This window comes from Pyrgilauda ruficollis, unplaced genomic scaffold, assembly GCF_017590135.1.
Source record: "Pyrgilauda ruficollis isolate IOZ18807 unplaced genomic scaffold, ASM1759013v1 scaffold9, whole genome shotgun sequence".
Lineage (NCBI taxonomy): Eukaryota > Metazoa > Chordata > Aves > Passeriformes > Passeridae > Pyrgilauda > Pyrgilauda ruficollis.
This window is the reverse complement of record NW_024531043.1, coordinates 11,148,520-11,165,853: the sequence shown is the minus strand read 5'-3', so window position 1 is coordinate 11,165,853 and position 17,334 is coordinate 11,148,520. Positions and strand designations below refer to the sequence as shown.

The following is a 17,334-nucleotide window of genomic DNA, read 5'->3' as shown; positions in this document are numbered from 1 at the left end:
AGAAATATGCACAGAGGTATCCTTTGCATACTATGACATCAGAAAAAAAATCTGATTATTTCCTACAACAGGGAAACAACTGCACAAGAAAAATCCTCAAACTATAAAGACAGCTTTAGCTTCCATTTCATGCTTAAAATTAGTACCTGCAGAACTGCAACTCATGAGTTTCATGTTAAACATTAACTCTTGCACAATTACTTTATGAAGACCTGAATATAAAATGTCATTTAAGGGAGCAGTGCTGTCACCCCTTGACCAACATTATTTCTTCCCTGCACACCTGCTCCAGCAGGGTGGCTCCTGATAAAAACTGAATTTTGAGGAACAGTCTTCAGCCAGCTAACCTGGGATAGCACAAAGCAGAGCACAGGAATGGGCAGCAATGCCACTCAAGGCCACTTCTTCCAGCAGGCAGGGCCCTCTCTAACATGTTGTAACCTATTAACAGGACTCCTCCTCTTCATTTTTGTTATTTTGGACAGTTTGATATTTTTTAAAGCATGAAGCTTCATGCACTAAGAGTGCAAGTAATTATGTCAGGCTAGCACCCTCACTTAGGAAAAAACCCAACAAAACAAACCAATCATACAAAGAACTTACCAAAAAAATCCTAGAACATTTTTTATATGCAGGGAAAATCCCTCTAACAAAACATCCACTGTCTAAAGTGAAGAAATTAGCAAAGTGAAGTGATATGAACATTTTTGTTTTGGCATCTCACGAAGTGTGATTTTATGTTATGATACTACTGTCTATATGATTTATAAAAAGGCATCAAATTAATGTCACCGCTGACAGTGTAGGAAAAGTTTTACAGTATTTAGATGTTTTCATCAGAAACTTGTGCCTTTTGACAGACATGCAGTCTTTGGATGTACACTTAACAGGTGACTGAACAGGGAGAATTAATACTGTATTAATAATTTACTAAAACACAACAGTTGTCTCAAGAGGAAACAGAAAAGAAACAAGATTTCAAGTGCTCCATCCTTTGTTCCTTAGTCAGGAAGCAAACCACTCCAATTGTTCTTAGCTCTGCAAGGCCTGATTTACTGCCTGAATTCAGGGCTTTATTCTGGCCTGTCTCGTTCATGTGTTCAGCAGTGTGTGGCCAAACACACTGATGGGCATTTTGCCTTTCTGGCAACACTTCTGAAGCTTTCATTTTACCTTTAAGTCAACACTTTCTGTTGAGAAGCTTTATGGTTTGCTGACTCTCAGGAATCCCAAGTTAGCAACACATCCTACTTGCTTTGTAAGAACACCCAACACTACAGGGAACAGCACTTCCTCTTAAACCATAAAACCCCAAAACATTTGTGATTTGATGCTGTAAAAGTGTCTGCATACCTGCCACACTCCCACAATTGCATTGGCTACTAATATAAGTAAGATTACAAAAGGCTCTACAAATGCTGTGATTGTTTCTTCACCTTCTTCAAACCAGGCCAGGACCTGCAAGAGAAACACAGAGATTTAAATTCCTGATTTACACAGACACCTTGCAAACTTTATGCCTGCTAAGTTTCAACTGCTCAAACTTCAGCAGTTTTGGAAGCCCCTCAATCTACCAAGTTTGTAGTTTTATAATTCATGAATGAGTTGGCAAAATGCAATGGAAAAGGAGGAAAAGAATCTTTACTAAAGCAGTACAAAGTTCATTTTAGAGGCTGCTCTTCTTTTAAAGGAGTAAGCTATTTATCTGGGAAACAATTGCTACTGTTGCTTCAGAAGTGAAAGGAGAAGTTGTGACAACAGTTATGACAATGAAAAAAAATTATTTAATTACTGTATAAAACAGGACATAGATTAGTTTGACTACTTAAAACACTAAAACCTTGCCAGAATCTGAATTTTAAGCAAGTTAACTGCCCTTTACCAGTAATTCAGCCACACAAATGGAAACAGCTTTACAAGTTTTCAGTGAGTAGATACAAAAAAACAATCATCTTCTCATTTAAATACAAATAGTGTCATATTGAAGCATCTAAGTGAATGGTACTGTTATATCTGAAGCTGGATTGTAAACCAAGTAGCTGATAAAACCCAAAATTGGATTTTAAAAGCTAAATCAAACTTGAGGACTTGCATAAAAGGCTCCACATAGATTTTATTTTAATTCATTTGTTTTAAAAGTGCACTCCAGTGTTAGGTATCTGTCACTCATTTGACTTGAATGTGTCAAGGCCTCTGCAGAGTGCTGGAGTCACTGATGAAAAGTCAAGTTAACATGACCAGAGAGGAAGAGCGTTTTCGTCAACATGTTGAGCAACAGGAAGCCTGGAAAGTGACAGTAAATAGGAACAACGTGTTGAGATAATTAGGGCTGGTAGTCAGGCAACAGCACTCTGAATCACTAGAAGACTGCAGCGAGCAAACTGCTACCAAAGCAAGCCCGTGATTCCACCAACATGCTGCTCCGAGCCATTGCTCAATTGTGAGACACTCCAGGATGTCAAAAGGAAGGAGCAGCAGCATGAAAGCCTCAAGGAAAAAACAGACTGTCAAGCAAATCCAAGGCAACAAGAAATTTTTATTACAAAGGGATAAACTTGTAAGATCCAGGTTGTGATTAATACGACTGCAACATTCCAACTGGTAACACAACACTCCGAGGGTCTGCGTAATCCCCCTGCAGAACAGATCTAGTTGGGATCTCTCCACACCTCAGTGCTCTCCAATCCCTGGAACAGCTCCTGCCATTTGCCCTGCTGGGGCAGTGGGACAGGCCCTGCTGTCCCTGCTCACCCCACACACATCCCTGTGCCACAGGCAGCCTTCCCCTCTGCACCAGAGCTGCTGCTGCCCGTGGAGCTCCAGGAGAGGCCAACGGGGCATTTCCACATCTCTCAGCGTCACACACAAGGTCACACGCTGCCAGCAGAATCTGTTTCTTCCCTCCCTTTTTAATTGGAATTCTGTAGAGCCCACTTTGCTTCCAAACAAAGCAAATAAACTCAATTATGTTGTGATGCGCTTATCTGAGCAGGCACCTACAAAGTTAACTGGAATAAAACATCTGCTTTACATGATGTTAAACCAGAGTATTTTCCTATTTAAGACTGTGTGTGCTGTAAAATAACATTGAGAAAGGCCACAACTTCCAGAGGTAAGGAAAGGAGCTACAAGGACAGCAAGATCCAAGTATGTCAAGGAGAGCCAAAATTAAGTTTTCAAGGGATCTTTTCTTTCCATAAGCCATTATTTCAAAAAGAGCAGATGAACTCAAATTAGAGATCCTGAGAGTATAGAGCCTGAAGATTTAAATCGTCACCGCTGTTTTTTTGGGGAAATTATCAATCTGTGACACGACTAAAGTGAAGCATCTAGTTAACCCTGGAAGCCAGCAATACACATTTCTCTCTCCAGAGGTTTCTACACAACTACTATCACTGGAACAATCCAAGCTGTAGTTCTTGAACAGTTTAGTAAACATAAGACATAAAATAACCGATACATTGCAAGTTCTTGTTTTTGCTATAGCAGACTACAGCAATATTAACACTTCACTTAGGATATTTGTGATACACAACACATTCTGTAACAGATCTGCTTTATTATTTGATAGCAGCTTGAAGTAAAAAACAAACAAACAAAACAAAGGCAAGGAAAACAAAGAGGAAGTAGCAGAAGCAATAACAAATATTTAACTTTGCATTTTTAGTAACAACAGACCATATGCCTAGGCCTGGTAAAGACTAGACAATTCTTGTCCAAGTCACTGAGTCCTTGTCAGAAAGTTTCCACTAGCACACTTTTAAGACCCTGGAGAGGTTTACAGTGAGAGATCTCATTTTTTTTTTCAACTGCTACTCAGAAGGGCCCTACCATGTTTAGCCCTAATCACTTAAATCTCACATGTAACAGCTTCATTTCCAGGTCATTGATCTCCAATGCTCTGGTCAGGCACTACTGTCAATAGGTAAAATCACCATGCATTTAAGAAAGAGTAGGAAGAATAAGAAAAGAATAAGATAATTGCTCAAGAGAAATGCAAGCCTAAAAGTATCAGTGAAATAATAGCAAGACATGAAAGCCTCATACAGAAAGCCAACACAAGCAGCTTAAAGGACAACTTTCTTTCAGCATATCTGCTTTAGGGCTGCCAGAGCTATGGCTTGCAGAGCCTCTTTTAAACAAAGCCTAATGGGGTGGACCTGCAGGACTCTGAGGCAAAAGATACACAATGACAAGCAAACAGCACTTGGTTATTTGCAAAAAGGGGACAGAGGAACAATGCCAAAGCAACGAGGTGAGCGCTGATGGAAGTGGCTGAAACAGCACAAGTGCCCCCACAGCTTTTTCCATTTCTACAAGTGAAGGATCTCTATTCTATTGTCAGGGAAGTTATGGAGCCAAGTTGCCTCAGATGACTATGTATCATTAAGTAACAACAGTTGAACTGGAGAATGGGAGTGTGGAGACAGAATTGTGTTGCCCAGCAGGCTGTACCCGCTCACCACTAACAGAGGAAAAGCAAATACTTTGTTGTCAGCAACCAAACAGGGATTTTTGTTTGGTTTTCATTTTGACAACGGAAACTTAGAAGCAGGCTGGGAGAGGTAAGATGTCATCCCAACAAAAAGAAGTCCTGGATTAATTAAAGCAGGTCATACAAAATGCATGGACTGCTTTTAAGAGTTTTCTTCTCACAGGATAATGTGATTTCAGTTTTAATATATTTTGGACAGAGTATCAACTACTGCTCAGAAACCCCTATTTTAGTGATTTCTCCTTTCAATACAAATTAGCTTAAAAATAAGCAGATGCAAACTATTTCAATAGTCCTGTTCCATCCATGTCAGTTATACTGAACACCAGGTAAAATTAAAGAAAAACCTCCCAATTTTAGTTCCATGATTCAGTGGAGATTTTTGTCTGCTACACAAGGAGGTCCGGGGAAAAAAATCTCAAACACAAACCATCACATCTTGACCACATGTATAAGCACGAAATTAAGAATTTTACTGAGTTCACAGACTGTAAGCACCCATCAATGTTACGCCGTATTTCTGAAAATAAATATATTATTATAACAATAAGAGGAGGGGAAAAAAAGATACCTGTGACCTACAGTTTAATTTTTACAACATAAAATAGAATCACAATGACTTCTCACATTTTTATCACCTCATGCTAATGAGCAATCTAAGTTTAGCTAAAAGCATGTCAGTGTCACGTTTTACAGCAACCCTTATCATGTGCCACACACTCACTGCTGCTGACCTTCACAGGTAGCTTTTGGGGTAATTTCAGGGTAAAGCTTGCAACACTATTACTGACACATCCTACTTTTCCAAGAGGACCTTTGCTCACCTTTTACCACAAGCTAGGTTATAGTCATGCTAATTTACAGGCTATTACAACCTCTGGGATAAAGCACAGCGTATTGTTTTAATCTAAACACAGATATCCACTACTAGAAAACATTCTCAGGACATTCACTTCTAAGTCAGCTTAGGAATCAAAGGAATAATTGAGGGGAGGGAATGCTCTTAGGATGCTGTACAAATACTTCAAGGTTTGGTAGAGTTTATAGCCTACGCTGCACCTTGTAGGAGGAAATCCACTGTGTGATGCAGAGCTTAGACTGCAGAGTTCAGCACACACCACTGCTTGAAGCAGCCACACTTCACCAAGGAATTATTCTACATCAGATGCAGTTAACGTTTTGCAACCTGTCAAAATCATTTATACAGCAAAGCAAGCTGTTCTTTTCAGTAAACACTGCAGATCTGAGCACATGCTACACAAGTATCAAGAATTAAAAGCCACGAATACACTCCACAGGTTTATTTCTGCAGAGGCTTCACGGATCCAACAGAAGACCAAGACAAGTCTATTCACAGATGCATTTACTCACCATCAGAAATTATTTATACTGTTTCTCTTCCAAAGCCATACTTAAGGCTTTCACTAACCAGTTCTGACCTGGAATGTAGGACACAGGATCCACAGCCCACAAACACGCAGCATCTGACCCCGGCAATCAGCCTGGCTGGCACAGATTGAGCTGCTGCTCCGAGTTATTTTACTGACACGTACCTGACAGGCAGTGTGGGAGCAGAGGGCACAAAAGGCACTCTGAACACAAGTTTATGCTCTGCCTAAGAAGGGATGTTTCTGCACAAAACCCAATGCAGGTCTCAGAGTTACAGATGTGTGTTACTGTGCAGGCAGTTCTAACGGCAATAAACTAATATGATTTATGATTGCAACACAACCACCATAAAAACTCCCTCAACACACACACACAAAATTACCTATATACTTCGAGATCTTCTCTCTTATATTGGAATTCTAATTTTTCTAAACTGACAATGTACAGCTGGTCAAGAACACCAGAACTTAGGTGATGTAATTACATCCTATTTTTGCAGTAATGCAATCCTTGTATCAACATATCCAATGGTGCTTTACAGCTACTACAAAAGTCTGTATTATGCTTTCATCAAGAAAAAGTGTTAAAACCCAAGAAAAACATAACATGATCACCTTCTGAGCAAAGAAAATACCAGAAACAAACACAAAGGGGAAGAACTTTTAAAGTACCAAAATTATAATATATCTAGAGGGGTTTTAGTTTCCACCAGAGAAAAATCTTTACTTCTAACATCAATTTAGTGTGCCTCTGTAACTACAAAATAGAAGGCAGAAAAGGCAGAACAGTAGCCCAAGGTCATGTACCATGTCAGCTGAACAGAAGCAGAGAACCCAGATGTATCCCACACTCCATTAGACTACAGTCTCCTCTTAATTAGATAGGAAAATTAACCATACTGAAAAAAGCAACTGAATTCAGCTACTAATCAAGTTTTCCAAGAGGACTCAGCAGTGTATGTTCTATGACCTCTGTCAGTCTGGTCTCATACTTACAAAGACTCAGTAATCAAAGCTTTAGCTTGGGAAATCTGATTTTTCACTTACTTGTTTATAATAAAAACAACTAATTTACTTTGGCACAGAACGCTAACAAACTTCTGTGCTGTCATGTGTCTCATGAGATGACAAACACTCCTGACTTTTCAGGAACAAAAAGACATTCCCTTCTCACCCTCTGTGAGGAAAAGGGGAAAGAAGAGGGGAAAAGAAAAAAGCTTTTGAATGACTGTTTATTCAATTTTCAATAGCCAGCCTGATTTCCTCTCCAGGAAACAGACGAGTGAGTGAAGCACATCTGTCTCCATGGTCAGGACTGATGTCACCAGGCACTGCTCAGCTGGTACTGGTGAATTACAGACCCAAAGCCAGAGCCCTCTGGAAGGTGGTGGTGTGGGGAGAGCACAAACTGCAGCACCAGGGCAACCCTTCCCCCAGCACACAACAGCTCCAGAGCACATTTTCCTCTGCCCATCCTAATTAGCTTGCCCTTAGCTAAAGAGTCACCACAATTTCCACTCCCCCCAAGAGCTGCAGCATTTATTTTTTTTTTCAAGTAGTTAATTACAACTCCAGGGCAAAGTCTACTGTAAACTTTTACTCCCTACCTAAACAATTTAATATTCTGCAAGCTTTTGTTTCTATTGTCCAGCTCCCCAAGAAATACAGCCTTCACCTTCCTTCTCTGAGTCTTCACTCTGTTTTCCAGCTTTTCAGCAAGCACATACCATTTACACATAATGTAAGAAGATTGCCTTATCTTTTTTTTTAGAAAAAAAGGTTAAAAATGTTCTTGTTCTTTTAGTCCTGTATGCAATGCAAGATGTCCATTTAATGACTTGACTATCCAAAGGTCAGTTACCAAATTTGGTCAACAATGGTGCCATCACAGCCGTCAACATTCTTGTCACTGTCAAAAGCAGCAACTGTCACCTTGCTATTATCAGAAAGGGAAGGCAACTGGAATATTCGCCATGTAGATTCTATTTACAGTCTGCATTGCATCCAAAAATGTCTTCCAATGATTATACATCGAGCTTGATAAAGATTAACCCAAAGGCAAGAAGAATGTCCAGTTAAACGCTTACTTACTCAAGGTTAGTTTTCAAAGCCAACAGCAGCATTGGGAAATCCCACCTCAAATAAGCAAACTGGCTTGAATGAGAAGCACTTTTTAAAATACTTGTCTGGTGTAGTTATGTACTTATGACTCATGCAATGAAAGACTCCCCAAAATTTTTGTTGGCTAGCATACAGAAACCTCGTCACAAGGAACTAATTTAAGAGACAGCAATCTTGCATCTATCCAGCAAGAAAGAATAACTTCAGCGTGTACAGATCATATACATTGGAATATGTCACTCTGCCATACAGAACCCTAGGAAATAAAAAAATTAATAAATCATACTTACAAAAGATATGCAAGCGGCCAGCAACAAAATTCTAACTAGTAAGTCTTCAAATTGTTCAATCACAAGCTCGAGTAAGGTTTTCCCTGCAACATGTAACAAAGCCATTGAGTCACGCACACTTACAAAAATGAATTATCAACAAGAATTAGCAGAAGATTTCATAACCATGCTCACCTTCCTCTGCCGGCAGCTCTGTCAGTGGAAGATTTTTCCAGGAAGCATGTGAAAGAAAAGAAATCATCGAAGAAACACATTAGAGCATTATCAGGCATCCACACCAGATAGTCTTCCTGAATTGCACACTCAGCTGGGTTGGATTTGACAGACACACTGAAATCCCCACTAAGGCTGCTCTTTCCACCAGAGTATGTGAATGGGTCTGAGAGTTCTGCATTTTAAGACACAAAGGTTCGCGGGAATGTGCCAAGGGTTATAATTCAGCCAAGTCATCACTCCAGCCAGCTATGGGACTTCTGCTGCTGCTGCACACAAAGGGTCAAAGGCTTAAAACGCTTTTCAAATGCTTTCTGACAAAGCTTTTCATCCACATTCACTTCAAAAAAAAACACAAACCATCAAACTTGGTTAAAAATATTTCAGATTCTTTCCTCCATTTTAAGGGTATGTCCTTATTTCTGCTCTCTCCTTTATGTTCTTGCAACTAGATTTAGTAACCCAAAAGGCACAAAAGCAGTGTTAAAGCTAAAAAAAACCACCTCCACCGTGTAATCTTTTCATAGATTTTCATTTTTACACAGCGGCAAGGGAGTTCTGAAGAGACTAGGACACCCAAGCAGTGAGGATTTTAAAAAATCGACTGAATTTTGTGTCCCGACTGGAGAGAAGAATATAAAATAAGGGGCTGAAAGGCGCTTAAAAGCTGGGGAAAATGAAGGTCAAGACGGGGAGGGGGGGAAAAAAAAAAAAAAAAAAAGAAAAAAGGTAAATCCTAAACCCCAAAGCGCTTCATTTCAGAATGGAAGAAGGTTTCCCACCGTTACGGTGAAAGAGAACGGAGGTGACACCCTCCTCCCCAGAGCAGCCCTGCGAGCTCGGGATTGAAAGAAACCCACGAGGTGGAGTTCAAGTCAGCCATCTTCTCTCCCTCGCTCCTATTCCGGGTCCTGGAAGAGATGCCGGCTTTGCCAGAGCACACGCGTTAGGCCTCGCACAGGGCCCCGGCAGGGATGAGGGAGAGGACAGAGGGCTGGGGAAGGGAGCAGGGGGGGAAGAGGGCGAGCGCCGGCGGCAGCATCCCCGCGGCGGGGCCGCCTCACCTACCGTTGGAGCCCCATTTCTCCTTCAGCTTCTTCACTTGCTCGAGGCTGAGCCCGGTGCTCTCGTTGACGCCGAAATAAGCCAAAACTTCCTCCACAGTCTTTGTGTGCGCGTTCTCCATGGCTGGGGCAGGGAGCAGCAAATGGTGCCGTGCCTCGCCTCTTCCTCCTCCCTCTCCTCCTCCTCAGCGGCGGCGGGGGCGGCGGCGAGACCCCTCCTCAGCCCTCACCACCCCCGTGCTATCACCATAGACCCTTCTCCCGCAGCAGAGGAGCCCGAGCACACCTCTCTCTTCGCGGAGGAGGCCGGGAGGGGCAGGAAAAAAATTAAAAAAAAAAAAAAAAAAAAGTCGCCCTTAAAAAAAAAAAAAAATTAAAAAAATAAAGCCCCCACCCCCCCTCCCACCCCTCACGCCTCCGAGGGAGCCGAGCCGCCTCTTCGGCGGGGACGAGGGACTTCGGGCTGGGAGCGCTCGGGCCCCCGGAGCCGCGGTCGCCTCGGGGCCGCGGCGGGTCCCTGCAGGGATGGGCCGCGTCCAGGTGGCCGAGCGGCCTCTCCGCTCGCCTCAGCGGCTCCGAGCCGCTCCCGGTAACGGAGGGCGATAACGGCGCGGGGGAGGAAAAGCCGCAGTTGCCCCGCTGCCCGCGAAGGGTCAGGATCGCCCCCTTCCTTCCTTCTCTAGCAGCCCGATCCCCCCCGGCCGGCCCAGGCCGCTGTCGCCGTCACGGCTCGGGCTCCCCCGCGCCCGCCGCTGCCTCCGCTCGCTCCGGTCGCACAGCGGCGGCGGCGGCTCTAATGTAACTCAGGGGCCGCCCGGCGCTCTCTCGCTGCCGCGGCATGTGGACGCCGCTCATTGGCGGCGCCGGGGCGCGGGGCGGGCATGCTGGCGGCCCCGCCCGTGGGGCGGAGGCGATGGCTGCGGCGCGGCCCCTGCGCAGCGCCGTCCCGGTGTCGCTCGTGCTCCCGCCCGGGGCCCGGTGGCGGCTGCGCCTCACGCCGCGGTGCAGCCGCTTCTCCTGTGCACGGGGACAGCCCCGCAGGTGCGGTGGTCGCTTTCCTGCCGCTGGTGCCCCGGCGGAAACCGCCCCTGTCCTGGCCTCAGCCCGCGGTGAGGGGAGCGGGGCGGCCTGAGGGGAGCTGCCCGCCATTGGGGTCTTGGCGCGGGGGCTGGCACGGAGCTGCACCGGCGCGTGTCGCGACAGGAGCGCCAGCCGCCGTCCTGTGAGCACTGCCCTCACCCTGTCGTGATAGCAGCCTCATCCAGTCCAGGGGTGAGTGTGGGGTTGGCCCCCGCCTCAGGAGCATCATCCGGTCAAAGGGTGACTGTGAGGCTGGCGCGCTCTGTCGCGACAGGAGCATCATCCGTCAGAGTGTGAGGGGAAGGCCGTGGATTCTCCCTCTGGAGACATTCCAAACCCACCTGGGCACATTCCTGTGTCACCCTGCCTGGGCAGAAGGTTGGAATGGGCGATCTCAGGGGTCCCTTCCCACCCTAAAGACTGTGATTCTGTGGGGTTGCACCGGCCTCTGTCGCGACAGGAGCCTCATGCATCGCGGGTGTGCAGAGCTGAGGGCCGTGTGCCTCGGTGCTGTGGCGGGGGTCACTCCCCAGAGGTCGTGCCCTGCGCTGGCACTGAGCAGTGTCCCCAGCTGCCGTCGCACACATGCCGGTGACAGCACACTCAGCCTGGCGATAACGTGAGGGGGAATAAACTGCGCGCTGTGATTTCAGCGCGGGTGTGCAGTGAGGGACCGGCTTTCCTCAGCACTGAGCCGATAGAGAGCACAGAAAACTGACTGATCCACCCTATGGTGAGGGACCGGCTTTCCTCAGCACCGTGTCAGGCACTGAGCCGATAGAGAGCACAGAAAACTGACTGATCCACCCTATCCCAGCCGGTAATTTATGGGAACTTCAGTGAGCACGAACCACAGAGAAATCACTGCCAGCTGACATTAATACACCTGCAACACACACGCACAACACAGCGAGCAGATCGGCATAAACACCTTGAAAACTTGGTTCCAAGCGATGTTCCTGAGTACATATGCCCGTGCAAATACCAAAGCTGATCCCTGCATGTGTGCTGGCTTACATAAATGCAGATCCTACCTACAATCTGCATTTCCACCGCTTACAAACCACCCACAGCACCACGCTATAAGAAACTGCGTGTCTGATCTGGAATGAAATATCTCAGTCTTACCTCTGTGCTGGAAAAGGGATGGAGAGGGGCAGCCCGTGTAAAATTATGGTGTTCTAGGGTATTTGTGGCCCTATATCCTTTCTGACAAAAGTTCACCTGCTCAAAAAGGCTCCTCTGTGAACAGCCAAGGTCCAAGGAAGGATAACTTGACAGCCTACACTTCACAGGGCAGTTCTGAATGAAAATTCCTGAGCTAGATCTGATGACCTAGTTCAGGTAAGGCAATCACTTATTCCATGCCATGCCCATATTAATTTCATCTTACTTATCAGCAGGATTAATCAGCATGGCCAAATGTTGCATCAGTACAGTTATGTTGCTTTTCATACATCACACTACACTTAAATAGACTTAGCCTGTTACAGAGGTGAAGAATGTCAACATGACAGGTGCATATAATCTATACAATTTAATGTAATTTTTTAACCAGTTTTAATAATTTTCTTGATATGGCATGAACCTGTGATGCCACCATCTCCAAAACACATACATGTGCATATGCAACATTAAAAATACACTATTTCCACAATAATTCCATATGCAATAATGCCAGCTACTTGAATTAATGTATTTCACTGTCAGCTCAATGTATCTCTATGACTAGTTTTTTTCTACCACATTAATAAAACCTGGATTGCATATAAGTTTTTTTGTAAAAATACATTTACCAAGCATTATTTTTACACACGAGTATATTTACTAGCCTTCATATACAAGTACACATGTAATGGACTTGAAAGTCCTTCCTTTCATTTTCTTACTATTTTAAAGTATTACAATTAGGCATCTGTAACTATTCTCAAAACAAAATGACACTAGAAAGAAACCCTGGTCACATTTCATATTATTTGTATTTCTGTGTTGTATCCTATGTCATTCTTGGTTTCCTTTTTGTGCCTGTTTCCTAAAGTCCTTATGGAAAATTATTTTAAGCATACAAGAGGCATGGCACATGCAATTAGATCTTGGCAGAGGGTAGAATAAAGTAGTTACTGTGTTCTCTCTATCTAACTTGTTAACAGGAGGAAATGGTGCTAGGAAGGCAGAGCCTGAATTCTAGCAAATCCTGGAGAACTCTTGGCATTCTCTGGGGTTCACTAGTTCAGCTGCAGTTTGACAGCTCCCATTCGTTGTTTCTCTCTCAGCCATTCAGTACAGAAAACTTGATTCTTTCCCCTTTTTTCCACCCTAGATAAAATCTGGAAAGAACCTGGAAGCACAGTCCTCTGCCTGTGTTTATTTCTGTCACGTGTTTTCTTATGGCTCAGTGAATTTTGAGAGAAGAATCGCTGAATTAAGGGCTGTTCTCGAGTTCTTTCTCTTCCAGGGCAGAATAACCTCTGCATTTCCTTCACAGTCCTTTCCCTGTCTTTCCCTAGAAGTGCAGGACCACTGCTGAGGATTCCTTTGCAGGTGATGCCTTCCAAATCCTCTGACAGCTACACATTTGAGAAGCACTTGCAGATACAATTCATGGTCTAGACAGCACAGTGCAGAAGGAGCTACAAATACCCATGTAGACACTGCAGCAGAAGCAGTACCTGCTAAATTTGGCATCGCTTGAGATCATACAAATTTAGAATTGTGAGTTGAAATCAGTGTTGTTTCCCATCACTCTGCAAGGATTCATAAAGCTTTCCTTGACGTTTGTCTTGTCTCTTAGAGAAGATGGTTATCTAAAGGACATGGTTGGCTAAAGATGGCTATTTTGACCCAAATCAATATGACAGCACCTCAGCTCTGCCTGAAGCAAACAAGCTCATGAAAGCTTCCAGGCTTCCAGCAGGTGCAGAGAGCTTTACATTCTCCACTTTTAAGGAAGGAAATCAATTCATTTTGCTGCTGCAAAGTTGCAGTTTGTCATTAGAGTGGAACCCCTTAGAGTGGTACCTGGGAAAGAACCACAACAAAATGGGGCAGTTTTGGCCTTGCTGAGATTCCATGCACGTAATGGAAGTGTATATTTGTACATTTGGCCTACTATCTCTTTTCACTGTAATATATTAAGAAGAAGCAGCCAACACATCAGGCAGCAGCATTAAAACAGTTCCTGTAATGCTTACTAATTGAAGTAAATGGGAATTTGGCCTGAGAGAGGACTGCAGGATGCTTTCCTTCAAATTGCAATAACATTAAGTCATCCCTACTGCTGCAAAGCAGATTCACAGCAGAGTTGCTGGTCATAATGTGAATTGTCTCTTGCTGTACACAAACACATGTGTTTTGTAGCTCAGTTTTCAAACAAGATTAATAGTTTTGAGTGGAGCTAAACTCAGCGTGGAAGAGCACAACATAAAATGCCAGTTGTTGAGCCAAAACACATGAATGCTGACCTGCAATAGGATCTCTTTCAGTGATCATAGACAAAGTGAGAATATTCTGCTTAATTGTGCCAAATTATGTCATGATTTTTGCAGACTGGCTAATTGCCTAATGGGGCTTATGTTGAGACCACCAAACTCACTGCTCTCATCACCCTGGCTGATTTCAAATACAAGTCTTTGTGAGTGACAAATGGGGGCATTGTTTCTTCCTCCCACAGCACTATTTTATTCCTCTGAAATTACAGTTATTAAAATGTTTCAGCCCGTTGAAATCTACTAAGGCATATTAAAATGCTGCAAAAATGCTGTATCAAAGTGGAAAGGTTTTAAATCTGCACTTCTGTCATAGGATAATGCAGTTTAAATATAGTAACTATTTTTTCCAGTCAGCTTGCTCTTTGAATTCATGGTATTATGTCAAGGGGGTTTTTTCCCCTCTCTCCCCCTTTAAGAAGCTTATAGCTTAAACAGCAAAATGCAAAAAATACTGAGATGAAACAGTTACACAAACCCAGCAGAGGAATAAGTGATAAAATATGAGGTTGAATACTGAAAATTAACATAATCTGAGTTTATTCTGAATAATTTTTGTTCCTAGGCACTGTGTGTTCCTGTGTCAGCAGCAGGTAGAATTTGACTTCCACAGAGACTGAGAGACTGTGAACACAAAGAATGGTGTTGCTGCTGGGAGATTTCTAGAACTGGATCTCTGCTCCTGCACAAAGCAGCTCCTTGCTGCCTTGGAAGTGTAAAGAGGCAGCGAGACAGAGTCTGATCTCAGTGACAGTGACTATGAGAGATCACAGTTTGGCTTGGTAGATTTCTTATTTTATTTCTATATCTTATTCACAGTCATTTGGTTCCTCTCCGAAGACTCCACTGGAGTATTTGCCACAAAAATCTCCATTTCCCTGCTTGGAAAAATCAGTGTATCCCATACTGGTATCAGTAGGAGATTTAAGTGTATGGGAGGGAGAAACATTTTATCAGAACCAACGTCCATCATACATATCTGAAAAAAAAATTTCTCCTTATTTTGATGGTGAGTCAGTTCCCTGGAAAAGAAATCAGCTGGACTGTTATTTTAAAAAATGCACAGCAACTTTAGAAATAAAGCACTGGTTGGTGCCCACATGATTTGAATTCTTATCTCATCCTGACCTGATTTTTCCATATAATTATGGTCTAATTCTGATTAATTTGGCAGCTTGCTGCCTTTTTTTTTTTTTTTTTTTTTTTTTTTAATTTTTTTTTTTTATTTTTTTTGTAAATATTCCTTGTAGGCTTCTGGATCTCAGTTTTGCTCTCTGTGGATGGGGTTGGGAGCTTCTAAGGGGCTGCATGGCCAAGCACAATGTTCAGAAAATGGTGGTTTGTTGTTTGTAGGGTGTTACAGAACTGCCCTGTGTTTTCTCTCTGTACCAAGGTGAGGGTGTCATGGCTGTGATCATGCTGTGTGGTACTTACTGCAGAACTTCAAACTGAGAGTGCACCCAATAGTGCAGTAGAAAGTTGAATTACTTTACTGGTGGTCATGGGCCACCAATTCCTGAGCAAAGGAGTTGCTCAGGCTTTCTGCACTAAGACTCTGGTTTTACTCTGAATTACTTGGTTTTTAAACTTCTTCCAGTTTTTAATCTTTTGACCCTTTCAGAGATTAATCGAGGTGTTTGTACAACAATAAATATTTCCCTTTTTCCAGAGTTCTTGCACAGTGCCATGAACAGTTCCACCATGGCTTCTGCCATTCCATGTATTTGCTGAATCACAAGGAGAAGTCACACGCTCTCTGACTTTTCAAGATTCAAAGGAAGACATGTAGGTGCACTCCATGTAGGTGAGTAGCAATAATGTAAGACTGAACAGCTTCTCTTACTCATGGAGATGACTCCATTTTCAGGCATTGTTTGGGACTAATGGCACATGAGTACCACTTTTCTTGGATTTTTGACACTTTGTGGTATGACACAAGCTGAAGTTTCTGTGTTTCTGGTGGAGGATTTCCTCCAAACTCATAGGTAGTTATTAGTAATACAGTGAAGTAGCACACTTCAGTTTTCAGACACTGATAAAATTCTTGTATGCCATTAAACCAGCTCCTCTATTGGTTATGGGGCATATTAAATAGAATTTCCAAAATTCTGTTTAATATAAAATTCTTTTGAGGTGATTTTTTTTTCTCTCTGTCATGAAATAAAACAAAATGAGGGATTGAAACCAAATTTTTTTTTTGTTTTACCAGTTAAAGTCTTCCAGTCTGAACCCTCAGAAATCTGTGTAACCCACAATCCACATGGGTTTTGCTTTTTAAGAGGCAATATTTTTGTGGTAAGATTAGTGGGTACAATTACAGAGTGTCTGTCACCTTTCCCTACCTTTCTAAGGTTTTCACAAATGCTTCCTAACATGGGCTATTCAGGAGGAAAAAAACCTGCTGGACTGCCTTCATCCTCTATTAATGTGACTCTAACCAAACCTGAACATGTTTTCCTTTAGTGGAATAAATGTTATATTGATCTCCTATGCTTCCATTTCCTCACCTCATTTCTACCACTTAATACAATTTATCTAGGTATTTCACAGAAATGACAGGATTTCAAAGGGGTTTGAGCTCCCAAATTACCTGTGGTAGGTTTTGGTCACTCACAGAACAGAAATTCTTACACTTTGTCTGTCAGAACTCAATAGAAGCTTCCAATAGAAGACATCTGCTTTTTTCTGCTTTTTTATGCATAGATTTATTATATGTCAATGATGTTGCATGTGAACTCAAATTATCCTGACCTACAATTCTTGTTCTATTTCAAGGTTTTGGGTTTCTAAAAGATTGTTTAACTCCTGGGTGGTTTTCCCCCCCAGTTCTGTTAGAAAAAGAAAACCTCTCCTGAGTCATATTTTAAAAATACTGTTAAGCTCTTAAAGCTGCTTCTACTCCCATGTCACAAAGAATTATTGAAAATATATTCATTTTTACCACCTACAATTGCTCAGATGGAGAACTTAAAGAATTCTTTTCTAGTCCCATATTGAAACTCTGCTGGCAGCATTCTTGTTCCTAGAAATGAGCTACAATGATTTTCCTGCTCTGTGCATGTTGGGCTTTTTGTCAGAATAATTCTAGTGAGCTTATAATTTGATATTAATATGAACAAACATTATTATTATTATTAACAATAATAACAGCAGTGCTGATACTGTGTTTACTGTTACTTGATTAATTATTTGCATTTG

At 42.8% G+C, this 17,334-nt stretch overlaps 1 protein-coding gene across 2 annotated transcripts in view; it reads right to left on the bottom strand.

Annotated features, from left to right (window-relative positions):
- Positions 1 to 9,942, bottom strand: part of ATP2A2 (ATPase sarcoplasmic/endoplasmic reticulum Ca2+ transporting 2) — a 43,560-nt gene extending 33,618 nt beyond the window's left edge. For both annotated transcript variants that reach the window (XM_041488728.1, XM_041488727.1), the window contains exons 1-4: positions 9,576 to 9,942; positions 8,469 to 8,486; positions 8,295 to 8,377; positions 1,354 to 1,458 (exon numbers count right to left, since the gene is read on the bottom strand). In XM_041488728.1, coding sequence (XP_041344662.1) covers positions 1,354 to 1,458; positions 8,295 to 8,377; positions 8,469 to 8,486; positions 9,576 to 9,693 — 324 coding nt within the window. In that variant the 5' untranslated portion in view covers positions 9,694 to 9,942. The remainder of the gene's footprint in view (positions 1 to 1,353; positions 1,459 to 8,294; positions 8,378 to 8,468; positions 8,487 to 9,575) is intronic.
- Positions 9,943 to 17,334: the final 7,392 nt, after the last annotated feature.